The 27,602-nt window shown below is 42.2% G+C and overlaps 1 protein-coding gene across 2 annotated transcripts in view; it reads left to right on the forward strand.

The window, feature by feature from the left end:
* Positions 1-10,003: 10,003 nt before the first annotated feature.
* BMPR2 (bone morphogenetic protein receptor type 2) overlaps positions 10,004-27,602 on the forward strand; it is a 115,693-nt gene continuing 98,094 nt past the window's right edge. For both annotated transcript variants that reach the window (XM_062002152.1, XM_062002153.1), the window contains exon 1: positions 10,004-11,202. In XM_062002152.1, coding sequence (XP_061858136.1) covers positions 11,130-11,202 — 73 coding nt within the window. In that variant the 5' untranslated portion in view covers positions 10,004-11,129. The remainder of the gene's footprint in view (positions 11,203-27,602) is intronic.

A 27,602-nucleotide genomic window follows, 5' to 3' on the forward strand; every position in this document is an offset into this window, starting at 1 on the left:
GGCCAGCCACGGGAGGCTTCTGTCCCCTACAAAATGTGGCTGCCACCTCCCTAGACCATCACTGTGTCTGTATCTGTTGGGGCTGGTGGGATACAATGGAGAGGTGAAGCCCAGCTCTGGCTCACCAACAGTTGCAGGTACCTGCACTTGGTCATCTGAATTTGGGGACATTTGAAGCAAGGCTTCATGACTGACAGCCTTTTTACAGCCTTCGACAGCCTTTTGTGATTGATAGCTCAGCTTTGCCCCTGTTTTCTCAGGGAGGCAGGGAGTTTTGGCCTAGTGTAGTGCTCTTTAGGGGTATGACCAAATGGCTGGGAGGGCTTGCAGGTGTTTATGTCTTCTGCATGCTGGGGTGGCCAAAGGGAGTGAGTGCCCTGTGAGCCCACGCCTCGCCCAAGCACCACACACGTGGATGCAACCTTGAGTGGGAAGCTGAGGGAGAGCTGAGGGCCAGTCACTCTCAGTTCAAGCATCAGCCCAGGCTGCCTCCCCGACGGGTGGAGGTGGGCCTAAAACAATGGCAAGGGAGCTGTGCAAGTGCCTGGGGAGGGTGAAAGCTGTGAAGGAGGGCAGGCTGGGGTGAGAGGAAGAAGATTGGGTCTGCCTCGAGGAAGAAGCTGAGCACAGGAGCGAGGGATTGCTCCTATGGCCAGAGGGAGCTGGGGGGGATGACTGATGGGGCTGCCAGCAGTTCATGTCTGCATGCTCACCTCTGGAGGGATTTGCTTCTTTCTGCATCCTACACCCTGTTGCATGGGCAGATCTTCAGCCCTCCACGCAGATGGCTGCAGTGAGGGTCTCATATCCCAGGAAGTCTTGAAAGATCAAGGTGTTCACCTTCGCTACTCTGACTTAACAGGTTTCCCTTCACAGGTACAGGTGGGAGATCCCCCTGAGGGAGGTCTCCTGGGCAGACAGACCAGCACACCATCACCTTGTTAAGGCAAAACTGTGGGGTTTCTCCTATTGCTCTACTCCTATTTACTTATAACTCTGGTGGGGATAGTGTCACACATCAACTCTATTACCGTACAAATAGCTACCTCCCAGTAAAATGATAACCCACAGGGAGGTTTTGTCACAGCTATTAGAGGACTGAGTTTAGCACCCTGTTAAATCAGTAAATGTAAATTCCAAGTTGCTTAACCCTCCCCTGTGACTTTTTCTGTCTTTTTTTCCCCTGCTCAGCTCCTCTCTCTCCCGCACACAACTTTCCTCCTCTTTGTTTAACATTTAGTTCAGGGTCTGCATTTCTCCCTCCCCTCACTTCACACTCCTTCCATCCTTCTACCACTGCTGGGGATGTGAGAGCTTCAGCAAAGTTACAGAACCAGAGACATAGGGCAGGTGGCTTTTCCTTTTACTAAATGCAACCTCTAAAGTTCGGAAGATGGTTACAAGTGAATCAATACAAAAGGAAACTGAAAAAAAAAAAAAGCTAGAGAGGGGAAACTCTGCTCAGACAGTGATTTTAGGGAACTCAATGTGAGGCAGGCAGGAAGGAGGGGAAAAGCAATCTACAAAACATCACAACTATTTTGTGGCAGTTGTGGGGAGAAAAAAAAAGAAGGAAAAAGTCTTTTAAGCTTATGAAATGTCAAGCACCTCCAGTGGCTTTTTTTTTTCTCTGTGAGATTGTCCTTTCTGCTTTTGATGAGCTTTCATCTGTAGAAAAATTACAGACTCTTTGCTATGGAAATAAAAAGCAGTTTTTCCTTTAGAAGTCTCTATACATTTGTCCCTCCATCCTCATTTATGTCTGTGCCTTTTAATCTAAAATTGCAAGCAGAGGTAGAGGTTTCACAGAGTCCAGGGGCTGTCTGTCTGTGCCCCCTCAGCCGCATACGCAAGGCTTGCCCAGTCCATGTTGAGCTCTGGAAATGGCCTCTGTAGGCCTGGTTCTCATTTGTGAATCAAAGCATTCTAGGCCTCTGCAATTTCAAGTGACCATAGATAGCATGGGATGAAGGGAGCAAACATGTCCTCAATACTTACTGCGTGCCCAAGCAACTCAGGACTGGTATTGGTGGCTGGATTTGTCAGTCTGGCCTGTGTTGCTTCAACAAGAGGGCTCCTGATGGATTTTTTGGGTAAGCAGTTAGTTGAGTTCATGTTTCCAAATCTGTGAGAGTCAAACGGGCCGTATGGAGACAATGACTCACTTCTTGATCTGAAGGAACCTTCTTCACAGAAAAAAATAAGTTTCAAAATTGTCAAGTGACAGATGTCACGTTACAGGCAGAAGCATAAGAGATAGAGATCTCCTGTTTGGTGTAGTAAAAGGTAATATTTTTACTTTTATCTTTCTCTAGGTGATGCTCCTGGGGCTGGCTGCATGCAGGAGAGGAATGTTGAGCAGGCACACTCAGAGCAGCACCTTCCTCTGGAAGCGATGGCTGGCAGAGAGGTCAGCCCTCTGTCATCATGCTTTCAGCCCCAAATTAAAAGGTGCTTGAGGTCTAACTCTGTTTCAACTGATTTTTGCCTTTGGAAGAGAAGACAAAACCTGAAGAAGCTCTGCTGTTGGGTTCATATTTGATGCACCCTTTCTTATTGCAAAGGGGATTTAAGAAGCCTGAGCACAATCTTCCCTCGACACTGCTGCTGAGTCCTTGGGAAAGAAATGAGGAGAGACCAAGGAGGCAGGTAACGGCAAAGGCTGAAGGCTGCACTGCAGCTGCTGAGAGGCATGGAAAGAAGAGGATGTGTGCCCTGTTATGCCAAATGACTGCGTAAAACAGCAGCCTCAGAGGAGAACCACAGCTGCAAAGAAGCTGTCAAAGAAAGGATGAGAAAAGGTAGGAGACAAATGCAACCATGACTGTGTCCTCATCCCCACCAGTCATCCAGGTTCAGCAGGCAGCAAGCAATATGTCAAAGCCATTGAAGGGGTATGGTGTGTCCTTCTGGGAGTGGAATAGCACTGAGGCATCACACCTCCAAGGCCTGCTGGCACCCAGCAGCAAATGGTGTCATGGCTGCCCACCACTCCAGACGTTTGGGGAGTGGTTACATGCATGGCTGCCTTGCCATTAAAATTTGTCAGTTAAAATAAGAACTAGCAACTGCATTTTGTAGGTACTGCTTCTCTCCTTTAGATGAACATCTGACACTTGTCAAGCTGGCGTGTAGTTCAATGATGATGAGCAATGAGCACACATTGGCTACATCCTCCAGACCTCCACCATGGCAAGTTTGCATGTCCACCAAGGCTTTATCAGAGGCTTTCATTTTGTTCTCAAAGGGCTTTTTTATTAGCTTTTTGCTAGAAGTATTGAGCTGACTGGAGAAATATTTTTAGGTCTAATCATCAGTGAGAAATTAGAGAACAAAAAGGAAAAGGTAGCTTTTGAAAACCAACCTGCTTATGTAGTGAGTGATTAAAAAAATCCAAAAAACCAGCAGCAAAAAAAAAACCTCACCCCAAAAACAGAAGGAAAAAGGAAGGGAAGAGTATGAGGAGTGTGTTGGAGGTTCCATGGAGGTTCCCAGCTGCCTGTTGTGAGTGTGAGAAGGCTCAGGTAGCTCTCAGGAATGAAACCCTACGGGTCTGTGGTGATGACATACCCCTCCGCTGCCAAGCAGAAGATGATTCTGACACAGCTCATTACATTTCTATTTCTGACCAAGTCCATTGTTGGATTTAATGAACAAGTGATGTTTTGAACTGATAAACACCCTGCAGCAAATTTCCCATTTTATGTTGTGATGAACAAGCCAAGAGATTGAGGCAAGCTGTAAAGGGCCTTTCAAATACAATTTCGGACTTAATTCAAAGTGGGAGGCACTTCTTGGAGATAGCTTCAAAGCTTCTCTCACCTCCACTCTCAAAATGAAGATAAGGTTTCCACAGACAAAGCATCATTATCTCTAAAACAAGACAGTGACTGCTATGAACATTGTTAGTAGTTCGTTATCACTGGGAAATATGGTATATTATGAAACGTAAAAATGTCTATTAACTATTTTACTGCTTACCCTTTAAACTACAAAATATTCCCTTTGTGCGTTTATCCCAGAATGTGCCCCTTCCTCCACCTTGTCTCTGAAGAGTACTGAAAGCTTATCTGTCCCACGCCTACCTGCTTACGTTCCCAGGCCTGACCCTTGCATCTTTCATCATGCAATTATGGGCTCCCCATAGGAAACCACTCGCTGCACCAAAACTAGTGAACATGAGAACAGCATAGAAGCAGTTTAATATCAAATCATTCCAGGGACTGCCACAAAAGTAGTGCAATTAATTTTTGCATTAAATTAATTACAAGTCTTCTGTCAAAAGGTAAACAAAGCTGTCACAAAACTTCTCTTCTGCTATAGGATGATGATGTCAAAGTGATATTGCGACTTCACTGCAGAGTATGGCTCTCCTTGCAGTAGCTTACACAGCAATGCGGTAGCATTAGAAAACCCCAGATCTGAAAACACTTGCTAGTTCATACTTGCAAAAGTTTTTTTCAAAGGCTTGACAGTTGGTGCTCTCTTCTATGCTTCAGAGACAAAGAAAAATAGAGTCATAACAGCCTTCGGATAGACTTTTATGAGTCTAAAGGCCAAAAGTAATGTCTGGCATAGATTATTTAACTGGACTAAAGGGGAAACCAATTCCCCCTGAGGCAGGGAATTCTATTTACTGATTCCTTAAGGCTGTTGGTAGAATTCTGAGTGTGAGAGCCTGCTCTGGTATGTGGTGCCACAGGAGGTTTTGCCAGTCTTGCATCTTGGAAAGGCAGGCTGACTGTCATATACAGTACTTTTCCTGCCTGTCAGAAAGAACAGAAAGTAAATGATTTTCCCCTATAAAGGACTTTTCCAAGGTTTCAGTCACAGCTTGATGTCTCTCTGTCCCTCTTTTGTGGAGTCTGTTTTCCTAAGATGAAGCCAAGCCCTGGAAAAGGAGCAGAAACCAACAATAATTCAGACAAGGTGAAAGTGATTCTAGTAGGTTGCAGTGTGGGTCAGGATGGGGTGCCTTTCCCTATTCCCAAGGAAATATCCATGCTGAAGAAAGGTATTTCTGAGTCAAGGATGCTTCTAAAATTCCCAGGGGATCCACCATTTTTCTTTCCCCATATCATGTGTCCACTTCCCTGTAACTATGGTCTTACTACAGCCACCCTTGCTGTCCTAGCCTCTAACTCCAAAGGGACTTATGGGGGTATGTTAATGCCTCTGGGCAACACTCTGGGATGGATACCAGTGTGAAAATCTGTATGAAATAAGTAACTGAATACTTCCAAGGGTAATGACGTCTGCATGTGATTACTTGTTTGGCTGCACTGGCTGAAGCTTTAGCTGCTAACTCAGCAGACTGTATGTAGACAGTATTGTCTTTTCAGTTCTTCTGGCTGCAATTCAGGATGTTAATAATAATCTTGAGAGCGATATAAGGCTTGGACCCTGGCTATCAGAAACCACCTCTCTCTCCACATACTGTTACAGGAGGTGAGATCTGGGAGGTGATCTTGCTGACATCTTCCTAATTTATCAATGAGTGGTAGGCTTTTGCAGGGGACACCTGTACCAAAGCTATTCCTTATGAAGCCATGGTGTATTTATTTGTAGGAAAATCGTGAGCAACTTGATTGCTGTTCTGACATATGTTTATGCATTAGAGTTGACACTGTGGGGAAGCTTTGGTTTTAAATTAGGAACAAAATATCCCCTAAAAGATAAACATTGAGCCATGATCTTAAGCTCTTTCCCCAACACTTACAACAGCACTGAGAGGACACCCTGGCCAAGCTGACAGGCAGCCAAATACAATTTATAACTTGCTTTAAACTGATTTGTTGACTTCATGAAAGGCTCTGTCAGAAAGAACAATCCCCCAAGCCCTAACAATGATAACAGTTATTTTGCGTCAGTGCTGAAAAACTCTTGGATAAGAGTGAACCTACCCTGAGAAATCCTTTTACTGTGCAAGAACATAACATTTTCAAAAAATAAACAGGGCTGAAGCTATTGTTTGGTAGTTTGTTTTGGTTTTCTTCATCCTTTGTTCATTTTATTTTCCACCTCTTGGAATCCTGTCTTGGAAGTATGAAAATAGTTTTCCATGTTCCAGATAATTAAAGGTAAAGATGTGTATTGTTAAAGGAGACACTGCATTTAATACAGACAGGTTTAATGTTACTTACGTACAATGTTGAATTTGCAAGCAATACAAACACATTTACATCTACATCAGTGTGAGGGCAGTGAGAAACATGTGAGGTGCCTATCAGCCCTATTTCTCATTTTCCAATGTTTCACTTGGGCAGAGCAGCAGCCCCAGTGTGCTGCATGTCGCTATGTGGTTCAAAGCTCTACAGCTCAAGGGTGAGATGGGTGCCCTCTGCCCCATGACCGCTCACCCTTGCCTGGCTGCAAGAACTGCGAACACACTTGCAAAGGAGCATCTAGTTTGTAAGGTCTTTTCTCCTCATTCTATTTTTTAACAGTCTTATCTCTGTTAAGTTCAATATTGTTTCACAGGGGGAAGACTGGCTGATTCTCCAGAAGGCCGTGCTGCCATTCAGCAAGGTCTCAAGTGTATCCAGAAGGTCAAGGGAGGTTCTGCTCCCCATTCACTCTGCCCTAGTGAGGCCTTATCTGGAGGACTGTGTCTAGTTCCGGTCTCCCCAGCTCAAGAGGGACAAGGAACTTCTAGGGAGAGTCCAGAACAGGGTTACCAAGATGATGAGGAGACTGGAACATCTTTCTTATGAGGAAAGTCTGTGGGACCTGGGGCTGTTCAGCCTGGAGGAGACTGAGGGGAACCTCACTAATACTTACAAGTATTTGAAAGATGTGTGTCAAGAGGACGGGGCAACACTTTTTTCTATAGTGCCAGAGGCAGGACTAGGAGTAATGGACAAAAGCTGGAACACACAAAGATCCACTTAAACTGAAGCAAAAACCACCGTCCTGTGAGGGCGAGGGAGCCCTGGCACAGGCTGCCTAGGGAGGGTGTGGAGTCTCCTTCTGTAGAGGTTTTCAGAACCCACCTGGACATGTGACCTGATCTAGGTGGACCTGCTTTAGCAGAGAGGTTGGACTAGATGATCTCTAAATGTCCCTTCGAACTCCTAACATTCTTTGATTCTGTGAAGTTCTTCCTGGTGGAAATACAGTGCTTCAGTCAGAACATTTTCTTTTAAACCTCGTTTTACAGATTTTCTCATCTGCCCCCTACCCTTACCCGAACCCACACCACAGATTGACTGTGCTACAGCTCTGCAAGTTTTCATTGTCCTGAGTATTTTTCTGGGGGTTTTACTTGATGTTGCAGAATATTAGGCTAGTGAAATTCTGGGTTACAGATAAAACAGTATCATAGAAAGAAGTATTCTTTTCCAAGAAAGAAGTATTCTTTTCCAAGAAAGAAGTGTTCTTGTCCAAGCACATAACAATGAGTGCTAGTGATAGTTTAAATCTCTGGTTTCCTCCCACCATCGTGAGAAAAGGAAGCTGCCTCTGTGCTTAGACAGCAGTGATTACTTCCTACATCCATGTGATGAAGCTGTGGTTAGCCCCTCCTTGGCCTTGCCAATTCCAGAGAGACAGGGGTGCAGCAGCTCCGGCTCTGCAGCCTGGCATCGCTGCATGCTCAGAGCCCTTCACTGCCTTTGCAGTCACATCAGGCCGGAAGGGATCTAGCCCTTGAGAAGAAGGTCTTTTGCAGCATTCAAAATAGGTTAGGGAAGGAGAAAAAAGTCTTGCAAACTGCTGGGATTGTAAATCTGGGAGATTAATCCAAGGACCTGATATAAGATCAGGTGAAGCAGATCCACACCCCTGGAGCCTTGACAAGGGTGTTTTCTTGATCAGAGTCTGGGTTTTTGTGAAACTGAGAAGAAATAATTGTATTAAAAATGGCATGTCTTGTTCCCTCCTTCTAGGAAAACACAGAATAAAAATCCAATCCATTTTGTGGAGAGAAAAGAAAGGTAAGTACTTTAAGGGTGAAGACCCATTTTGTAAATTTTTTTATGGAGAAGAACATTCAGTAATTATTAATGAGCCAAAATACAAACCATTAAAACAAGTGAGACTTCAGTCATTTACTTCAGGCTGAGCAGGTTTTGATACACATCATGAACAATTACAGCAATTTTCTTTTTTACAATCTAAACAGTGAAAGTGCTGTGCAACCCACATAGGTTCTCTTTTTCTGCGGACAATGTACATCTCACTTCTTTTATTGGTAGGTAAAGCTGTGCAGAAGATATATGTTGCATATGTCTTTGCTGAACCAGAAAAAAAACACTGGATTTTGGGCCCATAAAAATATTCAGTGTTGGCTTGTTTTGTTTTTTGTTTTCCTCTCCTGAAGGTAAAACTATTCCATTTGTATTGGTTGGAGGGGGTTTTTTTGGTTGAGTTTTTATTTCATTTTGTTTTGCTTCTAAAGGTTATTTCTTGGCAGTTCACATTCCACAAATAACAGGAAGAATACAGTGGTTAACATGTGGTTGCAGTTCTGGAAAGTGGCAATACAAATTACAATCTATGATTCTATATTTTATTGTCTTTCACCAATATCCACGTTAGATCTGCACAGATTGGAAGTGAAGATAGTTATAAAAATGCTTCAAGAGTTTGTTACAATATCAGCCACATAAACTCAGTTTGACCCTAGAAATGTCAAACTATGTCTCTGTCCAAAGCATCAGACCAATAAAAATCCTATTACAATTTATTTAGTAATTCTCTTGATGAGGCAAGAATCTGATTACATCTATTTCACCTGTTACAGCTTGTGAAGAGGAACAGAATTATTCAGAAGCTTTTTACTGCCATTAAAATCATAATTCTGATTTGCAACTATGTGTATTTCTGTAATAGCATTTAACATTTTGAGGTGTGGAATGGGATTTTTCAATTTATAATCCTTGTATCCCATTCTTGAAACTGGCGCAGAAATTCAGACACAGGGAAGTATTTCCCATTTTGAACCCTTTGGAGAAACCCAGAAATGAAGGTGCCTTCCGTGTGCAGGATGTCTTTAAAAACTCTTTCCTATGCTACACGCAGTAAAACTTGTTTAAAAGAGCCTTGCTAGGCCAGAACGTCAGACTGTTCCCGTCACAGTTCTCCCATGAGGCTGTAGCCTCAATTCCCTCTTTGGATCTGTGAAATTCAGCAAAAGCATAGAGACATCTCAGCAGATTGACTTTATCGTTGTTTTGAAATCATTAAAATGCCTCGAAGATAGGGGTGATGCTTTTGTTTGGGAGAGTCAGATGGCTGAAGCTCTATGGCCTTGGTTCACGGCGAGAGAGAGGAGGGAGCACGGCCAGAGTAGAGTTTGTACGTGGTTCTGAAGGAGACAGGATTAGATAGCACTGCCAGCACTTGTAGTGGAGCTCAACAGGGGCCGTAACAACAGGGCCCTCCAGTACGAGACAAGGCAGATGCATCGGTTTCTGCAGGGAAGGCCACGGAGGTCACTGCTACTACCATCTCAGCACCTGCAAAAATTATTAGCTTTTTTTCGCCCTAAGGTGTTTGTGTGATTTCTGAGCTTCCCTCTCCCCGCTGACGGGCTCCGGGGTGTTTTTCCCTCCCGCTGCCCGGCGGGTGGCCGCTCGCCGGCCGTGGCCTTGCCGGGAGGGTCTGTCGGAGCCTTCAGCCGTGAAAAGCGAAGCGAGCCCCGAGCCTATCTCCCAAAGCCAGCCCCTGCCCCCAACTCTGCCGCTTCTGACGATGCCCGTGTCCTTACCGCTGGTCGCAGAGCTGGTGGCAGAGTGGGCCGCCACCGCCCCCCTCCCCCCCCAACATGGCGGGCCGCCCTTGTGCCTCTGCCGGCACAGCCACGCCTGTAGCTCGCGCAGGCCCTTCTCTACCTGCCAGCAGCCCAGTCTCTATAGCGAGGGGCGCGGCAGGCGGAACGGCGTCCAGCCCCACCGCCGACAGGGGCGCGGCCCAGCGGGCGGGGGCGTGGCATGCCGGGAGGGCCCTTCGCCCAGACCGGCAGTTGGAACGACTCCCCTTTGTGTCTGGTGCCGTTGGGGCGGGCGGGCAGGAGGGGGCGCGAGCCGCGGCCGGTGGCGGCAGCGGACCTCGGGCCCTCAGCGCCCGCCTGAAGCCGGCGGCGGGCACGGGAAGGAGGCGGAGCGGCGCGGAGCTGCCCCTTGCCGGCGAGCCCGGCGCGGGGGGAGGTGTGTGGTGGAGGAAGGCGCTGGCAGCACGAAGGGGCCGAGCTGCTCCACTCCGGCGACGAGTGGAGACCTGAGGAAAGGAGGCCGGGCTGGGCCGGGAGCTGCCTGGCGCGGTGGAAGCTCGGGAAGGGAGGCGGAGGAGGGAGAGCACCTTTCCCCGGCTCGGAGAAGGGCCTCCGCATCGGTCTCGCCCGTGGAGGAGAGCCAGGTATCGTCGCAGCTGGAACCATCGAAGAGGGGCCTCACCTTTGTCGAGGTGGCTGGGGGTAGCGTCACTTTTGTGGTGGGGGGCCGAGGGTGCGCGGTAGAACCCCCCCGGCGGGGCAGACAGAGGGGCTAAGATGCAGCCGCAGCCCTCGTCCTGAGCAGAGCGGGTCGCGCCTCCCCGCGGAGGGACTGAGGGGATCGTCGCCGCATTCCCAGGAGCGTGAGGCAGCAAGCAGAGGCGGCGAGAGGACAGAAACCTTTAAAGGGATGGGTCGCGGCTCAGCCGTGAGACCGTAGAGCTCATTATCCGTACCTCGCTTAGCTCACGGGGGCTGCTCTGACTGACATTGCTGTAGACGCAGGCTTGCGTCTGGATATGTTTCCGTCTCAACCGGGCTGTTTCTTCGATATCGTAAAGCTGCGTGGGAAATAAGCTTGGCTCCCGGCTGGCTCGGAGCGTGCCGCCGTCCCTCGGCGCGGGGAGATGCCTCGGGGCTGGGAGACAGGAGCAGGCGCTTCCCCAGTGTCCGCGGAGCGGTGCCGGCTCCCGAGACATGAAGGCTGGCGGCTGTAATGGAGTAAGAGCGAAGACGGCTCCTCTCATCTGCCATTTGCCCTTCCAGACGGGATTGTAAACGGAGAGAGTCTGGAAAGCTCTGCGAAAGAAGGAAGAAATTCCTCTCGTCGGGGGATTTTTTTTTTCTTCCCGCCGCCCCCCCCCCCCTTTTTTTTTTTTTTTCTCTCGTTCTGCCTTGCTCCCTGGCTTCCCCAGGTATGACTGCCTCACTGCAGCACCTTGTGCTGGTGCTCTCGCTCTTCAGTGCCACCCTGCTCAGCACTGCGGCTGGTAAGTAAAGAACTAGCCATTTTGACAGAGGGAAGGGGGGTGGGGTCCACCGCTATTTGGGCATATCTGTTTCTACTTAAAAAGTGGTGTGCATCTTATTTCGGCGACGAAGCCTGATAAAGTTTTGAAATCCAGATACGTTATGTGTCTCTACTTTGTTGTGTAAATGAACTCGACCTGCATTCAAGACGTATGCTTTGCCTAGATCTGCATCTCTTGTCTAATAACTTCTTTTAAGTTTTGGAAAAATATATAATCAGTTTGTTTTGCATACCTCGCCCTTTGTAAAGCAATGCAGGAATTTTTAATATATATTTTAATCGTCAGCAGAGCTGTGCCTGTTTTGCTGTGGGATCTTTGGGCACAGCCATTTTTAATTTTATCAGCATTGGTGCTTTTAGGGGCCTTAAACATGTGTTGCAGTTTTACGAGAGACTTCATGTATGTGTATTTTTTTTCTTTGAGGAGAGAAGCAAAAATTTAGATGTTTCAATTGTTGCTCGTGATGTAGAACCATAACACAAAACATTGTTGAGGAACGCTGAAAGATCTTGAAGAGTACTTTTTTTTTTTTTTTTAGCAAGAGGTCAGAAGCATTATTTTGGGGTACTTAAACCTGTTTTTAATTTTGCTTGGAAGCTCAGTGTTGGATATATAGGATGTTTGGCCATAATATTAGGAAAGAGATATGTATTGGTCTGGCATTCTTTGGTTCTCTGTCATGGTGACAGATTAGCATGTTGGAGCCTTCTGAGCGTTATCCAGCTTTGTTAGGCACTAATATAAATTCTTGCTGTATGCACTTTCCATCAATTTTGGAATACTCCTAGGACTTTACAGATTGTATTCTGATAAGTAAGAAGACAGCAATACTTGCTTTTTTAGTGTTATTTTGTAATCTGATGTATAGAATTCATAAATGAATCCTTGTAATAAAATTGCTGTATCTTGTTAACATGACTCAATAAGCTGAAACATGGGTTTCCATGTTATATTTCAATAAGGTTTTCCAGTTCAGTTATTTGTCAAAGTTGATGATCCTTGGTGTCATTATTAAGAAAACCGTGTAAAATTACACATGTTTAGGCAGTCTCTTGGTCACTCCTGACTGCATAGTCTCTGATTTTCTTGCTTCTGGTTTTTAAGAGATCTCTTTTGAGAAGATAGTTAAAGTATTGATGTCCCCAATATCATGCCAACCTTTGTCTGCTGTTATTTTAGATTGATGTCTGCAGCATCACTCTGGTAGTTTCTGAGTAGGGGTTTTGGTAGTTTGTGGGTTTTTTGTGTTTTTGGGGTTTTTTTTTGTTGTTGTTTTTTCCTGGGAGAAGGGACTTCTGAAGGTCAAAAGTCTTGATATTCAAGCACATATGAAGCAAAAGTGCCCACATCTCAACTTTTTCTTCAAATGCAATTAAAAAAAAGTAGGCTTTTTTATTTTCTGCTTTGTGAAAACTTCACTGAGTTGATAATTTCTTTGCCCTGATGACAGAAATAAAAGGATTACTGAGGGAGCAGGTATGGGTTTGAACCAGGCCAAGGGCTGAGCAGGTGTGGTACAAGCCCATTTGTGTGGTTTTGCTAATTCACTTCAATCCTGACCTGGCAACAGCACTCTCAGTATTTCAGTTCTGGTTTTGCTTTGTTTAAAGGGTATTAATGATACTAGCTTGTTTTGTTGTTTTGTGAATAGAAACCTATTTTCCCACTGTGATTTTTATTTCTTGTGAAATTTTAATAGTCCACATTTTTAAAAACCTCATAATTGTCTATAAAAGTAATTGCATGGATTATTTGAGCTTTATTTTAAGTAACTAAGGGTTGATTTTAAGTTTATACTGCATTTTATAAAAATGTCTATACATGGGGAAGCTACACTAATGTGTAATTCTGCCCTTTTATGTTCATGAAAAAGCCAACACTCTTTCTTCTCTTCCCCTCCCCCAAAGTATGAATGGTACACTCCTATCACAGTGAAAATGCTGCCTTTGTAGCTTTGAAACCCTCTATTAATTTTTACAATATCCATTCACAAATCAGAAGTATCTCCACAGTGTATAGAAGTGAGTATTTATGAGTGCAAAATCATGATGTCAGAGAGAAAATATTTTCAAAACAAATTTCTGTCTGGAGGGGAATATCTGGACTTCCTTAGAGAGAGCTCCACAAAGGCCTGGGCTCAGTGAAGGCAGGAAAGATGCATAAAGAAGACGACAAAAAAAAAAAAATCTTACAATGGGACTGTAGGTGACAGTTTTGCTCCTAATCTGGAATATGAATGGAGAAAGAAGGTAGTCCTTGCTTCACCTTTGTAATTGAAACTGTAATATACAAGTACCTTTAGATTCAGGATTATTTGCTGATTATTAGGGGGAAAATATTACTGGCTTTCTCCAAAAAATCCAGATCTTAACAAGTGTCTGAAAGCTCTGCATTTAAATGATGTATTGGTCCCTGTAAAGAGAAATACTACAGTGAGGAAATTTTACCAATACAAATAGGTTAAAGTTTGAGGGGTTAAAAAAGTTATATTAGAAAACAATGGTTTGTGCCACTTTATTCTTTATTTCTCAAATGACTTGAAATACTTCTTTTTAAATCTCTTGTTTCAAAGAATGAGATATGTTTATATGCCCTTATATTTTAGAGGATTTGGATGTGTCAGTTGTGAGGGTTTTGCCTGAAGAGGTAGTTGGTGAACATTTGAGCGGTTCCCCAGTATTGCTAAAGAATTTTTATGGATGTGATATTAAACATACAATCTTTCCTCACTTCACTTGTTTGCCTTCTTCATACATACCCAGAGTAGACTGCATTCTGTTGTATACAGTGCAAATTATTTGCAGAAAGTATGAAGTGAAAATTAAAGCAGAATAAAACAGAATATCTTTTATCTTAGGAAATCTTTCCGTATGTCTGTATCTATGTGGTTCAAAGGGGCAATGAAATTTTTAGTATGACTGAAATTGGATAGAGATTGAAGTATTTGTTTTTAATGATAATTTAAATTATTAATTAAAATGAGTGAACTGCAGCATCTTTATCAAATTCTGTCTTGCCAGTTAAAGTTACTTTAGTATCTCAACATAATTTGTTTGAAATATGACTTGTGTGACAAAGGGAAAAGCCTTCTTTGGCTAGTCATCTCAATTTTTCTAATTTAGTGTTCTGAATTAGTAACTGACTATATATCTTGCACATGAAAAAATCTTTTAAAAACCTATCCACACCCCAATTTCCACTTCTCTATTTGAGGTATATCCATTATTTATGGTTCATTCAGATGTAATCTAAAGATTAAACTTATTTTTCTATTTTACTTGGGAGCTATCTCAGAAGTATTAGCCTAACAGATGGAAACAGACTGTTTGCTTGAGGGGCACAACTGGTATGCTTGATGGATAATCACATGTACAAGTGCAGCTTGTATGCCAGACTAGGGCCTCATTAGCTGTCTGGTTGTGTAGAGAAATAGTGTAGCTGTGAAAGGACAGGATTCTGCATAGAGCCATTCACCCTGCTGAGAACTGTCTTTTTTTCCATTAGATAGATCAGCATGTATAAACCTTTGCGATGTTTCAGATGAGCTGCTTCTAGTTTCCAAACAAACTCTAGTACTTCAGTACTGCACTGTGTGATGTAGGTATAGCCTGTGAGGAGATGAAAGCTACACTCATCTGGTGGCCGATGAGCCCAAATTGAGACATTAAACAGATACCTCACTTCACTATGAATGGTTTTACTCTCCAAGGAACCATGTGCAAAGAGTTGGCTAAATTGTCTGCCTATCCTTCTCCACTGAAGGAAGGCAAACCTCATTTCACCCTGGACAATGAGGGAAGTGTAACTGTATTTCTTGTAATTATTCTTAGAATGAATTTTGAATAAAGTGATGGTTTTGATGACACCTCTCTAGAACAAGCTTCTCTACAAAAATAATTTGTGGAGTTTTGTATCTTTGTCCCTGCTACTTCTTTATGTTCCAGTATTTCTCAGTAGTCTGTGTTGTCAGTGATGTTGTTTCCTTGGCAGATACCATCTTTCTCTGCCTTTCTCACCAGAGGGACGAGAAAGTTGATGTGTTAGGTTCTTCAGAAATGTTTTATTCCTGACAAGAGAATGCATGGTTTACTGTCACTGGAACTCTATTGTGAGTGGACTCTGGCTGTGCCATGAACATGTGTCGTCATTTTCTGAGCAGAATTTAACTTTCCCTGCAAGGGCTGTGTGTAAGCTGTGTCTAGAGTTTCATTTGGAAAAAAAATATTTATGCCCTGGATAAAACAGGGTAAAGCTACAGGAATCTGTGTGTAGCTTACAGGCAATTTTAAGTATTAAATTTATTAAGCTTGTAGACTTAGTGGAACAGCTCACTGCTTCAATTTGAATTTAAAAATAAGTGAAATAAAAGAACTGTTCTCCAGAAGACCGTTTCCATACTCAAACTGATTTTCTGTGGATTTGGGTGTTTTGGGTTTTTTTGGGGGGGGGTTTGTGTTAGTTTTTGGTGTTGTTTTTGGGTTTTTTTGGTTTTTTTTTTTTTTTTTGTGCTTTTGTCTTGTTTTTTGTTTTTTTTGGGGGATTTGTGTTAGTTTTTGGTGTGGTTTTGATTTTTTGGTTTTTTTTGTGTGTGCTTTTGTTTTGTCTTGTTTTTTGGGTTTTTCAGGTTTTCTTTTTTTTTGAGAAAAGAGGGAGAAAAAACCCAACAAGTTTACAGAAGTTTAAGACTGGAAGTGATTTCTGTTTCCTCCATGGACTGGTTGCATGAACACAGATGACAATGTTAGACAAATATCTCTCAAATCTCCTGTGTTGAGGGATTTCACAGCCTGTCTAGGTAGTCAGTCCTGTTACAGTGCTTAATTGTAATGTTTTTCATAATGCAACAGTAGTAATTTTTTCCCTCTTCTATTCTAATGCAAGATTAAGATGTGTCTCAATGTCCATCAATCCATTTGAACATACAGTGTATAGTATGCACATACAATTCCCAGGGAGTGTCGGTCTTGGTAAGTTCACATGTTGAAGCCTAGTGTCTCTAACTTGGCTGCAGAAATTTGTGATGGGAAGCTTGAGTTGATTGTCAGTGTTTAAAACTAAATGTTTGCAGTTAAAAAAAAATGGTTTTGAAAGCTTATGCCCTTTCTGAGATTTTGATTCCTGATGATGCTTTCCTGATTCAAGAGGGTCTACTAATTGCAGAGGTGGGCTGGGCAGCAGGAGTGGAATCTGATAGGAGAGATGAACAAGAGGAAGAAAGGACAGATTTGAAAGGTTGAAGGATTCAATCTGATTTGCAGTGGGGTAAGAAGCAAGCTGTATTAGCCAGAAAGAAATGGTGTCTTACATTTGTCAGGCTTGTTTGGAGAATGAGTGCCTGCAGTTGCCTGGTGGAATGAAGTTTTTGTGCTATGGGAAAGAAAGAAATCATAGTTTTAGGGAGCAGTTTTGAAGATTTCTGTTCTCTCTTGTGAGAAAGAATGAGAGACGTAGTAACTTAGGTAATGCCTTTACTCTCCTTTCTTTCCCTCAGTCTCATAAGTTTGGAATCCACAAGAGTTTTGGGTGGTGATGGCATTTTATTGCAAGTTATTGGGGTGTGTCAGTTTTGTCAATTACCTCTTGGGTTTTGTCTTGAGCTCTTGCATCTCTGTGTGTTGTATTTTCTCTTTTGATTCTTATTTCTGTGAGAGAGGGAAGGGAAAAAATAGGCTTTAAGGACCTGGAAGACTATTGTTGCCATCTGTAAACCCTTTCATCTCTTCCATTAACTTGTTGAGTCTGCTGGCCAGTTTCTGCCATATGTGAAAGATGCAGAAAGTCTCAAGAGATTAATTTGCCATGGTTTTAATGGAAATTAGGAACTGAATAAAGGAGACAATTCCAAGGTAGAGGTTTCTCAAAGGGAAAATAGAACAGAATTCAGCTTAGGTAATTATCTTTGCTTAAAACTGGCTGCCCAATTAGTACAGGGATGCCTGCAAGTGTGTTGGTGTCTTCACTCAATTAGTTTGCTGTTTGTGGAGCAACTTTTGTTTCTGAGACAATGTAGTAGGCAGGTTTTTTTTAACTGTACTTCCAAAACAATGCCCAGATTGCTTTACTGAGTGTCTATCATCCATTTATGACTTCATAGTATATATGAGTAACTTGCAGTTTGTAGCATGCATTGTTTTTCACACTTTGAAAGCTGGATTTTATTGTCTGTCCTCTCTACTATGCTTAGCTTTAGCTCAGATATTCCACACACTAAACTTATGATCCTTTTAAAACATGGTGCTGTAACGTAAGCTTTTCCTGTGGTCTCTTTGAATATTCTTGTTACGTATTATACTTGCTTGAGCCTGTGAAGTGCATGAAAAATAGTGCTATTACTTGGTTAAGCAGGAGTAATGGAAAGGCATATACTGTCACCTTCTGGGTTAGAGTAAACAACAGTGACACAGTCAGTGGTGTAGTGAACCTCCAAACTGCTGCACTGACTGTTATAGGCAGGTGGGCTAGGTAATACAGTGGTGCACAGCAGTGCTTGCTATTAAGTTCAGCCAAAAGCTGATACTACACTTAATGCTCTTTGTTCTTCTATATATGCTTTTTCTATTTTGATTTGTAAGCAGGATGTGTGTAATAAAATATGGGTAAGAGGTGCTATTTTTTGGAGGATGGGGGAAGGAGATGACTTGAAAGTAGGTCATATATGTTAATTGGGCTTCTTAATTTACACATTAGAGAATGTAGCACTTTATCAAAGTATTGGGTGTTGCCAGTGTCATTTCATGCTCATCACTCTTGGCATAAGGTATGTTTCCCTCTGCATAAGTCACAAAGGTCAGGTTCATTTGGTGTGAGAAGCTTTAATGTAGTTCAGTGAGAGAATGCCTGACTAAACATGCTTTACTGCTCTTGTTTTTGCCTTATTGGACTCACTCAGTTTGTTTTCTATTTAAAATAAAATGTTTTCTTTCGGCAACCAAAACAATATGGGTACAGATAATCGGAATGAAACTTTTAGATCAATCATATTAGAGAACTTCAGTTATTTTTTCCAAGAATTTAAGCTAATCAACAATCCTTTGCTGTTCTGAATTTCATCAGACTTGCCAAACATTTATCGGGAAAAATAATGTGTCTTGTTCAAGCCATTTTCTATAGTGATGATTGTATTAAACAATCTTATGGGCTATGTTTAGCTGTCCACTGCTAACAAATGTTTGCTGAACCTGTCTGAAAAGTAATCCTGTCCATAGAGAAGTCAGTAAAGCTGATTATATATTATACTAAGTTGCAAAAATGTTTGTGTGAGCATACTGTACACTGTAGATATGTGCTATAATGCTGTCAACTTTGCCAGACCTTTGATTTGCTTAAAACCTAAACACATTTTTTTTTCTATATTTATGTGCAGCCAAAGACTCTCTTAGCTGAAGATTAGACTTTTATATTGATGATTATTTTTAAAATATGTGGTCATTATATTTAGCTTTCTGAAATATGAACATGTAGACAATATAGTAAACTGAAGAAAACTAAGTTTGTAGTAGGAAAATTGTAGCACCTGCCTTTTTTCAGTTAGACTGTGGCATCACCATATAGACATGCAAACTAGACACTCAGCCCAAGAACAGTCTTTCTGTATTAAAATCATTTCAGTTTTAAGCAGAGAAAGATAAAAGGAGCCCTATAATGAAGTTTGTCTGGATGCCACCATGGTGTCAGTTTCTTCTGTTTGCATGTTTCAGGTTCTTTTCCTTTATTTCTAGCTGTAATGGCCCAGGCCAGGGAGCTGCTGCTGGAGCAGCTGCCATGATTTAAATAGTCACCCAGGCCTGGGCTCTGCCAGTGGAAACAGGAGACAAGCACTGGGTCAGGGCTCCCACTTCCATTTGCAGGGCTTGCTGCTGGGATTTGAGTAGGACTCGACTGAGGAGTGGAAGAACTTGTTACAGTGTTCTGTGCTATTCTTACTCTGCTGGAGTGAAAGACTTCTTGAATCTAAATGAGTGAAAAAAAGATGTGGTAAATCATTTTTCATGCCCACTGCAGCAGTATTTGGATCTCTTTATAAAGTTTTTTTTCTATATAAAACATAAGCAAATCCCTGATTCTAGTGTGTATTGTATAGAAATAGTGAATATGACTTGATACATATATATGTGTGTGTCTGTATATCCTTAGATACTCAGTATATTTCTAACATTCGAGTGTACCAATCTGCTCCCCTGCTAAAACCTAACATTTTACTGCTAGCAAATAAGCTGTTTGCTTAGTGTTCTTAATTTCTAAAAACTCCTTATAAACATCTTTTTTTGCATGATTGATAAACTTTACACTTATTAATTACATCCAGATTCTACCAGGACCTGTTAAATAAATAATTTATTTTAGTTATACTAAGAAGAATCTGGCCTAATTAAATTTTAGGTAAATTTAGTCTGTAGTGGTTAATGCTGTTGCACAGAGCATAATTATTTGGCCACAGTTGTTTAGCAGTGTTTTAGCTAAGAATTTAAAATCTAGTAAATATTTCTTTCCCTATTTTTTTCGGTACAAACATAGAGATATCTTAAATGGCAAATAGAGAGACCTTTTTTGCTTTTATTGTTTCCTGTCAGAGAAGTAATACCATTAATGAAACTGTCAGCAACTTTAGCTTCCCTTATTTTAAGAAGTAGTGGAGTCAAATGATTGTGTGCAAAACAAATAAACCCCTTATTTTTATTACACTAATCTTTATGCAGACTATGCAACACTACTTTGAATTGAAGATGTGGCCCTTGGGCACAGGAATGTGCAGTTCAAATAAGGTACTATGAAGTAAATGTATTTTAAAAATGGGGAGAAAGTGTGTAAAATACCTCTACACCAATGCACACAGCCTGGGGAATAAGCAGGAGGAACTGGAGATTTGGGTGCCGATGCGGGACTACAACCTCATTGCGGTCACAGAGACGTGGTGGGACAGCTGCCGTGACTGGAGCACAGCCATGGAGGGTTATGTATTGTTCAGGAAAGACAGACTGACAAGGTGTGGAGATGGAGTTGCTCTCTATGTGAGGGAGCAATTAATGTGTACTGAACTGTGCCTGGGTGGGGATGAGGTGAGAGTGCTTATGGGTAAAAATTAATGGCCAGGGCAAGGCAGGTGATATTGTTGTAGGAGTCCACTACAGGCCACCTGATCAGGAGGAGGATGTGGATGAGGCCTTCTACAAACAGCTGAGAGCTGCCTCACGATCACAGTCCCTGGTCCTCATGGGGGACTTCAGCCACCCTGATATTTGCTGGGATAGCCACACAACCAAGCACATGCAGTCCAGGAGGTTCCTACAGATGGTCGACAACAACTTCCTGTTGCAGATGATCGAGGAACCAACAAGGAGGGGTGCACCGCTGGACCTGGTACTGACGAATAGAGAGGGCCTGGTTGGGGATGTGAAGGTTGGAGGCAACCTCGGCTGCAGTGACCATGAGATGGTAGAGTTCAAGATCCTGTGTGGAAGGGGCAGAACACAAAGCAGGACTGTGACCCTGGATTTCAGGTGAGCTGACTTTGGCCTCTTCAAAGATCTACTTGGACGGATCTCATGGGATATGATTCTAGATGGTAGAAGTGCCAATGAGAGCTGGTCAGTCTTCAAGCACCACTTCCTCCAAACCCAGTATCAGTGTGTCCCAATGCGCAAGAAAGGAGGAAAAGGAGGTAGGAGGCCTCCATGGATGAGCAAGGATCTGCTGGGACAACTCGGGCAGAAAGCAGCCATCTATGAGAGGTGGAAACAAGGGCTGGCTTCTTGGGAAGAGTATAGGAACATTGCCAGGGCATGCAGGGGTGCAACTAGGAAGGCTAGAGCCCTTCTAGAATTAAATTTATCCAGGGATATTAAGGATAGCAATAAGGCATTTTTCAAGTACATCAGCAGCAGAAGGATGGTGAGGGGTAATGTGGGCCTGCTGTTAAATGCTGAGAGTGTCCTGGTGTCTGAGGATGCAGAGAAGGCCGAAGTACTGAATGCCTTCTTTGCTTCTGTCTGCACGGCCAAGGCTGACCCTCGGGAAGCCCAGTCTGGCAAGGATAACAGGATGGCCAGGACAGCAGAGGACTTGCCCTGGGTGGAAGAGGAAGAGGTTAAAGACTTGTTGGCCAAGCTTAAGGCTCATAAGTCAATGGGTCCTGATGGGATGCATCCTAGAGTGCTGAGAGAGCTGGCTGATGTGATTGCTAAGCCTCTCTCTATCATTTTTTAACAATCATGGAGGACAGGTGAGGTGCCTGAGAACTGGAGAAAGGCCAATGTCACGCCAGTCTTCAAAAAGGGCAGGAAGGACGACCCAGGAAACTACAGGCCGGTCAGTCTCGCCTCCATCCCCAGAAAAGTGATGGAACAACTCATCCTGAATGTTATCGCTGAACATATGAAGGATAAGATGGTTATCAGGGAGAGTCAACTAAGGCTTCACCAAGGGAAAATCCTGTTTGACTAACCTGATATCCTTCTGTGAGTGCATAACTGGCTGGCTAGATGAGGAGAGAGCAGCGGATGTCATCTACCTTGACTTCAGCAAGGCTTTTGACACTGTCTTCCACAACATCCTCATCAGAAAGCTCAGACAGTGTGGCTTGGATGAGTGGACAGTGAGGTGGATCGAGAGCTGGCTGAATGACAGAGCCTAGAGGATGGTGATCAATGGCACAGAATCGAGTTGAAGGCCTGTGGCCAGTGGAGTTCCACAGGGATCAGTTCTGGGGCCAGTCTTGTTCAACATCTTCATCAACGACCTGGATGAGGGGACAGAGTGTACCCTCAGCAAGTCACCTGATGACACCAAACTGCGAGGACTGGCTGATTCCCCAGAAGACTGTGCTGCCATTCAGCGGCACTTGACCGAGTTGGGCACAGAGGAACCTTATGAGATTCAACAAGGACAAGTGCAGAGTCCTGCATCTGGGAAGGAACAACCCCCTGCACCAGTACAGGCTGGGGGTCGAACTGCTCTGCAGAGAGAGACCTGGGAGTCCTGGTTGATAATAAACTAAACGTGAGCCAGCAATGTGCCCTCGTGGGCAAGAAGACCAATGTCATCCTGGAAGAGTGTGGCCAGCAGGTCGAGGGAGATTCTTCTCCCCCTCTGCTCTGCCCTGGTGAGGCCTCATCTGGAGTTCTGTGTCCAGTTCTGGGCTCCTCAGCTCAAGAGGGACAGGGAAGTGCTGGAGAGAGTCCAGCGCAGGGCCACCAAGATGATCAACAGTATAGAACATCTTTCATACGAGGAAAGACTGCGTGAACTGGGGCTGTTTACTCTGGAGAAGAGGAGATTGAGGGGTGATCTTACTAACATTTATAAATATGTAAAGGGTGAGTGTCAGGAGGTTGGGACATCCCTCTTTTCTATAGTAGATATATTAACAGGACAAGGGGTAATGGGATGAAGCTGGAACACAAAAAGTTCCAGTTAAACATAAGAAAAAACTATTTCACCGTGAGAGTGACAGAGCAGTGGCACAGGCTGTCCAGGGGGGTTGTGGAGTCTCCTTCCTTGGAGGTCTTCAAGACCCACCTGGGCATGTTCCTATGCGACCTGATCTAGGTGAACCTGCTTCTGCAGGGGATGTGGACTAGATGATCTCCAAAGGTCCCTTCCAACCCCTACCATTCTATGATTCTATGATAAGAAAGACTAGTGATATGAAAATGATATACCTCAAACATTTCGTAATTTCACTTTGAGAAGGCAAGAATATTTTCATTTCCCTTTGTAATGTGCAAGGGGGAAAAGAATACAAAAAGCAGTGAGGTCTTAAGACACTTGAATAATGATTAGTTCCATCATACATGAGACTGGCAAGGATATTCTGAGCAGAAGTCATTTCACTGAGGAAATCTAGAGGCGTTTAAGAGGGAATGTGGTAAAAGGGATGTTGAATTGGATCCTGCTGATAAATGGAAGAGTTAACTGTGAAAGCAACTATTCAGATGCCATGTACTTTGAAGCAGTTACTTAAAAGAAGTCCTTCATCTTGAAGAAAGTGAAAGTTTGCAAAAGGAAGCAGATATTGTTGAAGCTGATGATCCACTAAAGTGAGAGGAAGATAGGCAGAAATGTCAAAAAGCTCCACAGTTAATTAAGATTCTCATTAAAAATTGGGAGGTCAATTAGGTAGAATGGTGAATTGTGTGTAGCACAAAGGGTAACACGTATGACATGCTTACTCCTTTTGTATGTCTTGTTACAGAAAGAAGCTTGCACTATGTGAGAGAGAAAGCATCTGGAATTGCCAGTAAATTCAGAATATGCCCCCCAGAATTGTGTCTGAAGTGCACTGGGCTTAGCTAGTACCCATCAAAGCAGTAGCAACAGGTTTTTGTTTTAAGTGTTGTGAGTATAAAGAAACAGTTGAAAACTAAAAAATTAACTTTAAAGAACCCCATTTTTATGTAGTAAATAATGTAAAACTTTACTGAGCATGCTTTTATATGAATAACCTGAATAATCCAGAGTTGTAGTGATTGAAATAAAAATTTGCTTGGAGTCTCAATCTTTTTTATTACTTTCCCTCCTTGTACTTATTTAGGGTTAAATTTCCATAAAATTGATGCTTTTGTTGTTAAATATTTGTGCAAATCAGTGCACTGTCTTGGGTAATGCTGAATTTAAGTAACTGAATGGCTATGGAGTTTTCCAAATAGTACCTATGTTTTAATGATGCTTTACTACTACTAATAAGAACTACAGCTCTGACAGTTTTCATGTATTTGTCATGCATATGGTATCTTTTCTGCTGACTTCAAATCTTAAAATGCAATTAAATCCATAGTTTTCAGACACTAGGATTCAGTGCATAATTAACCATGGTAAAAAAGCTATATTCTGTACTTAAATTCAAATATATCACTTTTCCCTTTCTGTGCTGAAGTGATGTCAGTTATCAGCCTCTCGGTGTTGCTTTTTTCCCCCATATTTTTGTGTTTGTGCTATAAGCTTAAAACCAGAATCACTCTGGGACAATGAAGTTCAGTACAGTTATGTTTTATTTTCAAGTGCTTATTATACAAGATGCTGGTGTAATCCCACCAGCATTTTTGGCATTCCAGTATTCTGAATACTTTAATCATTTAATCAAATTTGTAGTTAGTTCTTTTAAGTTAACACAGATTTTGGAGATCAGGCATTTTAGTGAGACTATGAGGAAACCCCGAGGAGTAAGTTATTGCTTCTTCAGATAAAACTAGACATCCTGGCTGGATGTTTACCAATGTTATTACAGGACAAGGTATTTTTGGTTTTATTTCTTTTTTCTTTTTTTTTTCTTAGCTTTGCCCACCTTCTCTACCCCTGGTTTTATTTTTCTTTTTAGGATGGTTACAGAAAGCACTTGCCTTTATGTTACTGACATGTACTTTCAACATGTAATTACAACTAAATAGTTTGTAATAGTCTTGGAATGCCACATGCAAACACTTATTACTTTTAGTTGAAATATATAGTAACAAGTGAGGATGACGTATGCACCGGAATCTGATAGTAAATTCCTTTGTGGCAACTACATAAAGCAGTTAGTTTCAGAGCTTAATTGATAATACCGGGGCTTGCTTCACTTCTGTGAGGTGTGGGAATACAAGATGCAAAGGTAACAGCATTCCATCAGGTTTCAGTCTAGACAGGCATGAGAGCATCATTCCTCTGGTACCAAACAAGGAAGGCTAATCACTTTCTTAGAAGTGACCTTGCAGCTAAAGAATGTGCTATGATGGGCACAGAAAGGCAAGTCAAGAGCTCAGTGTGACTGCTAGCAGTACTCTTCCTAGAATTTAAGAGTCTTGACTTTAAAGGATGTTATCTGGATTGCAGAATGTTGATTTCTAGTCATTTCATAGGGCTGGTAGTTTTTGAAAGAAATGGTTTATTCAAATGCTGTACAGTTAATGATGTCTGATTGAAATAAAAACTTGTTATCTAGTTGAGGTAGGAGGAAGTTTGAAGTATACTTTTGTAGCAAAAAGTATTAGGGATCCCTATTAGAGATTTATCTCCCTCCTTCAATTGTTGGGTAGTAGAGGGAGCTTTGACTTTTTCAAATAAGGTTTCCAAGAAAAGGACATGCTTTTATATATATATATTTTATATTGGTATGCACTTCTAAGGCATATCAAAATACAGAAGTGTCATGTAGCACAAGCTGTGCCCAGCTTAATTAGTTCTGATGGATTTGTTGGCTTAATTTCTATGTAGACACAACTAGAATTAGTATGGGAGGACTGCCGAGGGGAAAAATGGTGGAGCTATTGAGGAAAGTGTGGAAAGATATTTTCAAGTTTTCTTGATGGTGTGAGGAAAAACAGTAAATAGCAGATGCCCCTGATAGAATAGGAGGCACAAGGTGGACCTTGACATCTTGAGGATGAATGTTAAGAACTCAAAAGCAAAGATGTGTAAAGGAACAGGATCAGTTCAGATGGAAACTAAATAGTTTGCCAGGTGCTTTGCTTTGATCGTGTACACACTCCTAACCTGCAATAAGTGTAAGATGGCTCTGGAAAGAAGTTGTCGCTGTGTATATGCAAAGTTACTGCAGGAGAAATAAAGTAAATTCTTACAGTAACTTCATAATTTATTTCTCTACCTTTGTGAACATCATTCCTTCTCCCTATCGGTGTTCTGCTTGAGCAGGAGATGATAAACCTTCTGCAGTTAAGATGGAAGTGGAGCACTTGAAGGGGGGGAAGCTTCAAATGTTTTCAGCAGAGGATGATCATAAGTCTCTAGTTTTGTTTTTATTAGCAAAATAAAAATTCCCTAAAAGCAGAGCATGAAAGATAAACATCAAATCAGTCATGTAAAACCAAAAAATATCGTTACTATAACTATGTGTCTGACCTTCATTCAGCTGCTGTGTGCATTATTGTGACAGCTTTTGTATTTTTCTCTGCAGGATGTCTGCCCACTTGGTAGAAAAAGGGGTAATATCAAGTTCTTGCAGAGAGTAGACTTTCGCATTTGCAGACGTTCCTGCTTCTCTCTTGCCCTTGGATGCTGTATCTCTCAATTTGGAGGAGACTCTTCTTGTGTGTTTCTTTCTTGATAGTCTCTCTTCTTTGTTTTCATTTATTACTCTTATTTAATATAAAAATATGTTTAAATAAAAACTTGAACATTGCTGTTTTCTGCATTTCTTTGTGTTAATGAAATGGAGCAAGTTGCATCATGTTACTAAAAAGAGATATTTGATAAGTGCTCAGATCAGCTGGTATGCATAAAGGAAGTCCTTCTGTAAAGGAATGCTTACCTTCCCTGACTCTTCTGTTATGCTTTTTCAAAGTTGGGCTCATTTATTTTTCTGATTTTGTTGTCTTGCAGAATCTTGATTGACAGAGGATAGATCCTCCATGAATGTATCATTTGTTCTGGGAGAAATGCAGCGAGGTGAAATTAGAGGCAGTATAGGACAGTCATTGCCTCAGTAAACGGCTCAGTATATAGCCCATGAGAGGTGGCCCATCTACTAAACTTCTTTTAAATATGCATGAGCTTGTATGAGTCGTTAAGGAAGCTATTTCAGATATATATTTAAATAATGCTTTCAGAACAATTGTATGAAACTTTGGTTAGGACTTGAGAAGGAGGGACAGTTAGACTAAAATTGTTTAAGGGCTGTTAAAGTTCCTTCAGGAATATACAGGTTTCGACTTCCAAACTATTTCTCTCATAGTGTATTGTATTACAGGGGCCCAGGACTTTTGAGAGACAAGCTGGTAATACATTTTTTCACTATGTGTAGAAGAAAACCAAAATTATTCTCAGTGGTGTCAACTACTGTGGGGAGGGTGTAACAATTCAAAAAGAAAATCTTCATGCTTTCTTGGAGTTCTATATCTAGCCATTAGTGTAATGGCAGATACATTGCCTTGTAGTTCTAGAATTATTTTTAATTCTCGTCTTTGTGTTTTTGAGTTTATTGTGCAAGACAGATGAGATCAGGCTTTGGAAGTTAGCTTAAAACTACTGCAGCCTTTGCTTGCTCTGCCCTTCCTATCCTTCCGGTTTTTATTCACCAAATGTATACAAATGTGAATAGAAAGACTGCCCTCATCTCAAATGTCTCCATTTGAGGAAAAAAGGGTTTCTCTACTGTCCCATACTTGCCATATAGTAGCGTTTTCCCAGTTCTGTTAAGCAGTGCAGAAGACTTGTTTTAGCATATGCTAATAAGCCTCTCATAGCTTTAAAATAAACAGAATTAAACTAGAGTCAGAGTTCACTTCATCTTTAGCAATGATAATTCTAGAGAGAAGGTCTTAAATTCCTCTTCAGTGATCCACCAAATATTTGCTTTTGGTCATCAGGAGCTGACAAGTCTCACAGTGCTGTCTGTCTCTACAGATTCCTGTGCTTGAGTTAAATGT

The sequence above is a fragment of the Colius striatus genome, chromosome 9 (genome assembly GCF_028858725.1).
Source record: "Colius striatus isolate bColStr4 chromosome 9, bColStr4.1.hap1, whole genome shotgun sequence".
NCBI lineage: Eukaryota > Metazoa > Chordata > Aves > Coliiformes > Coliidae > Colius > Colius striatus.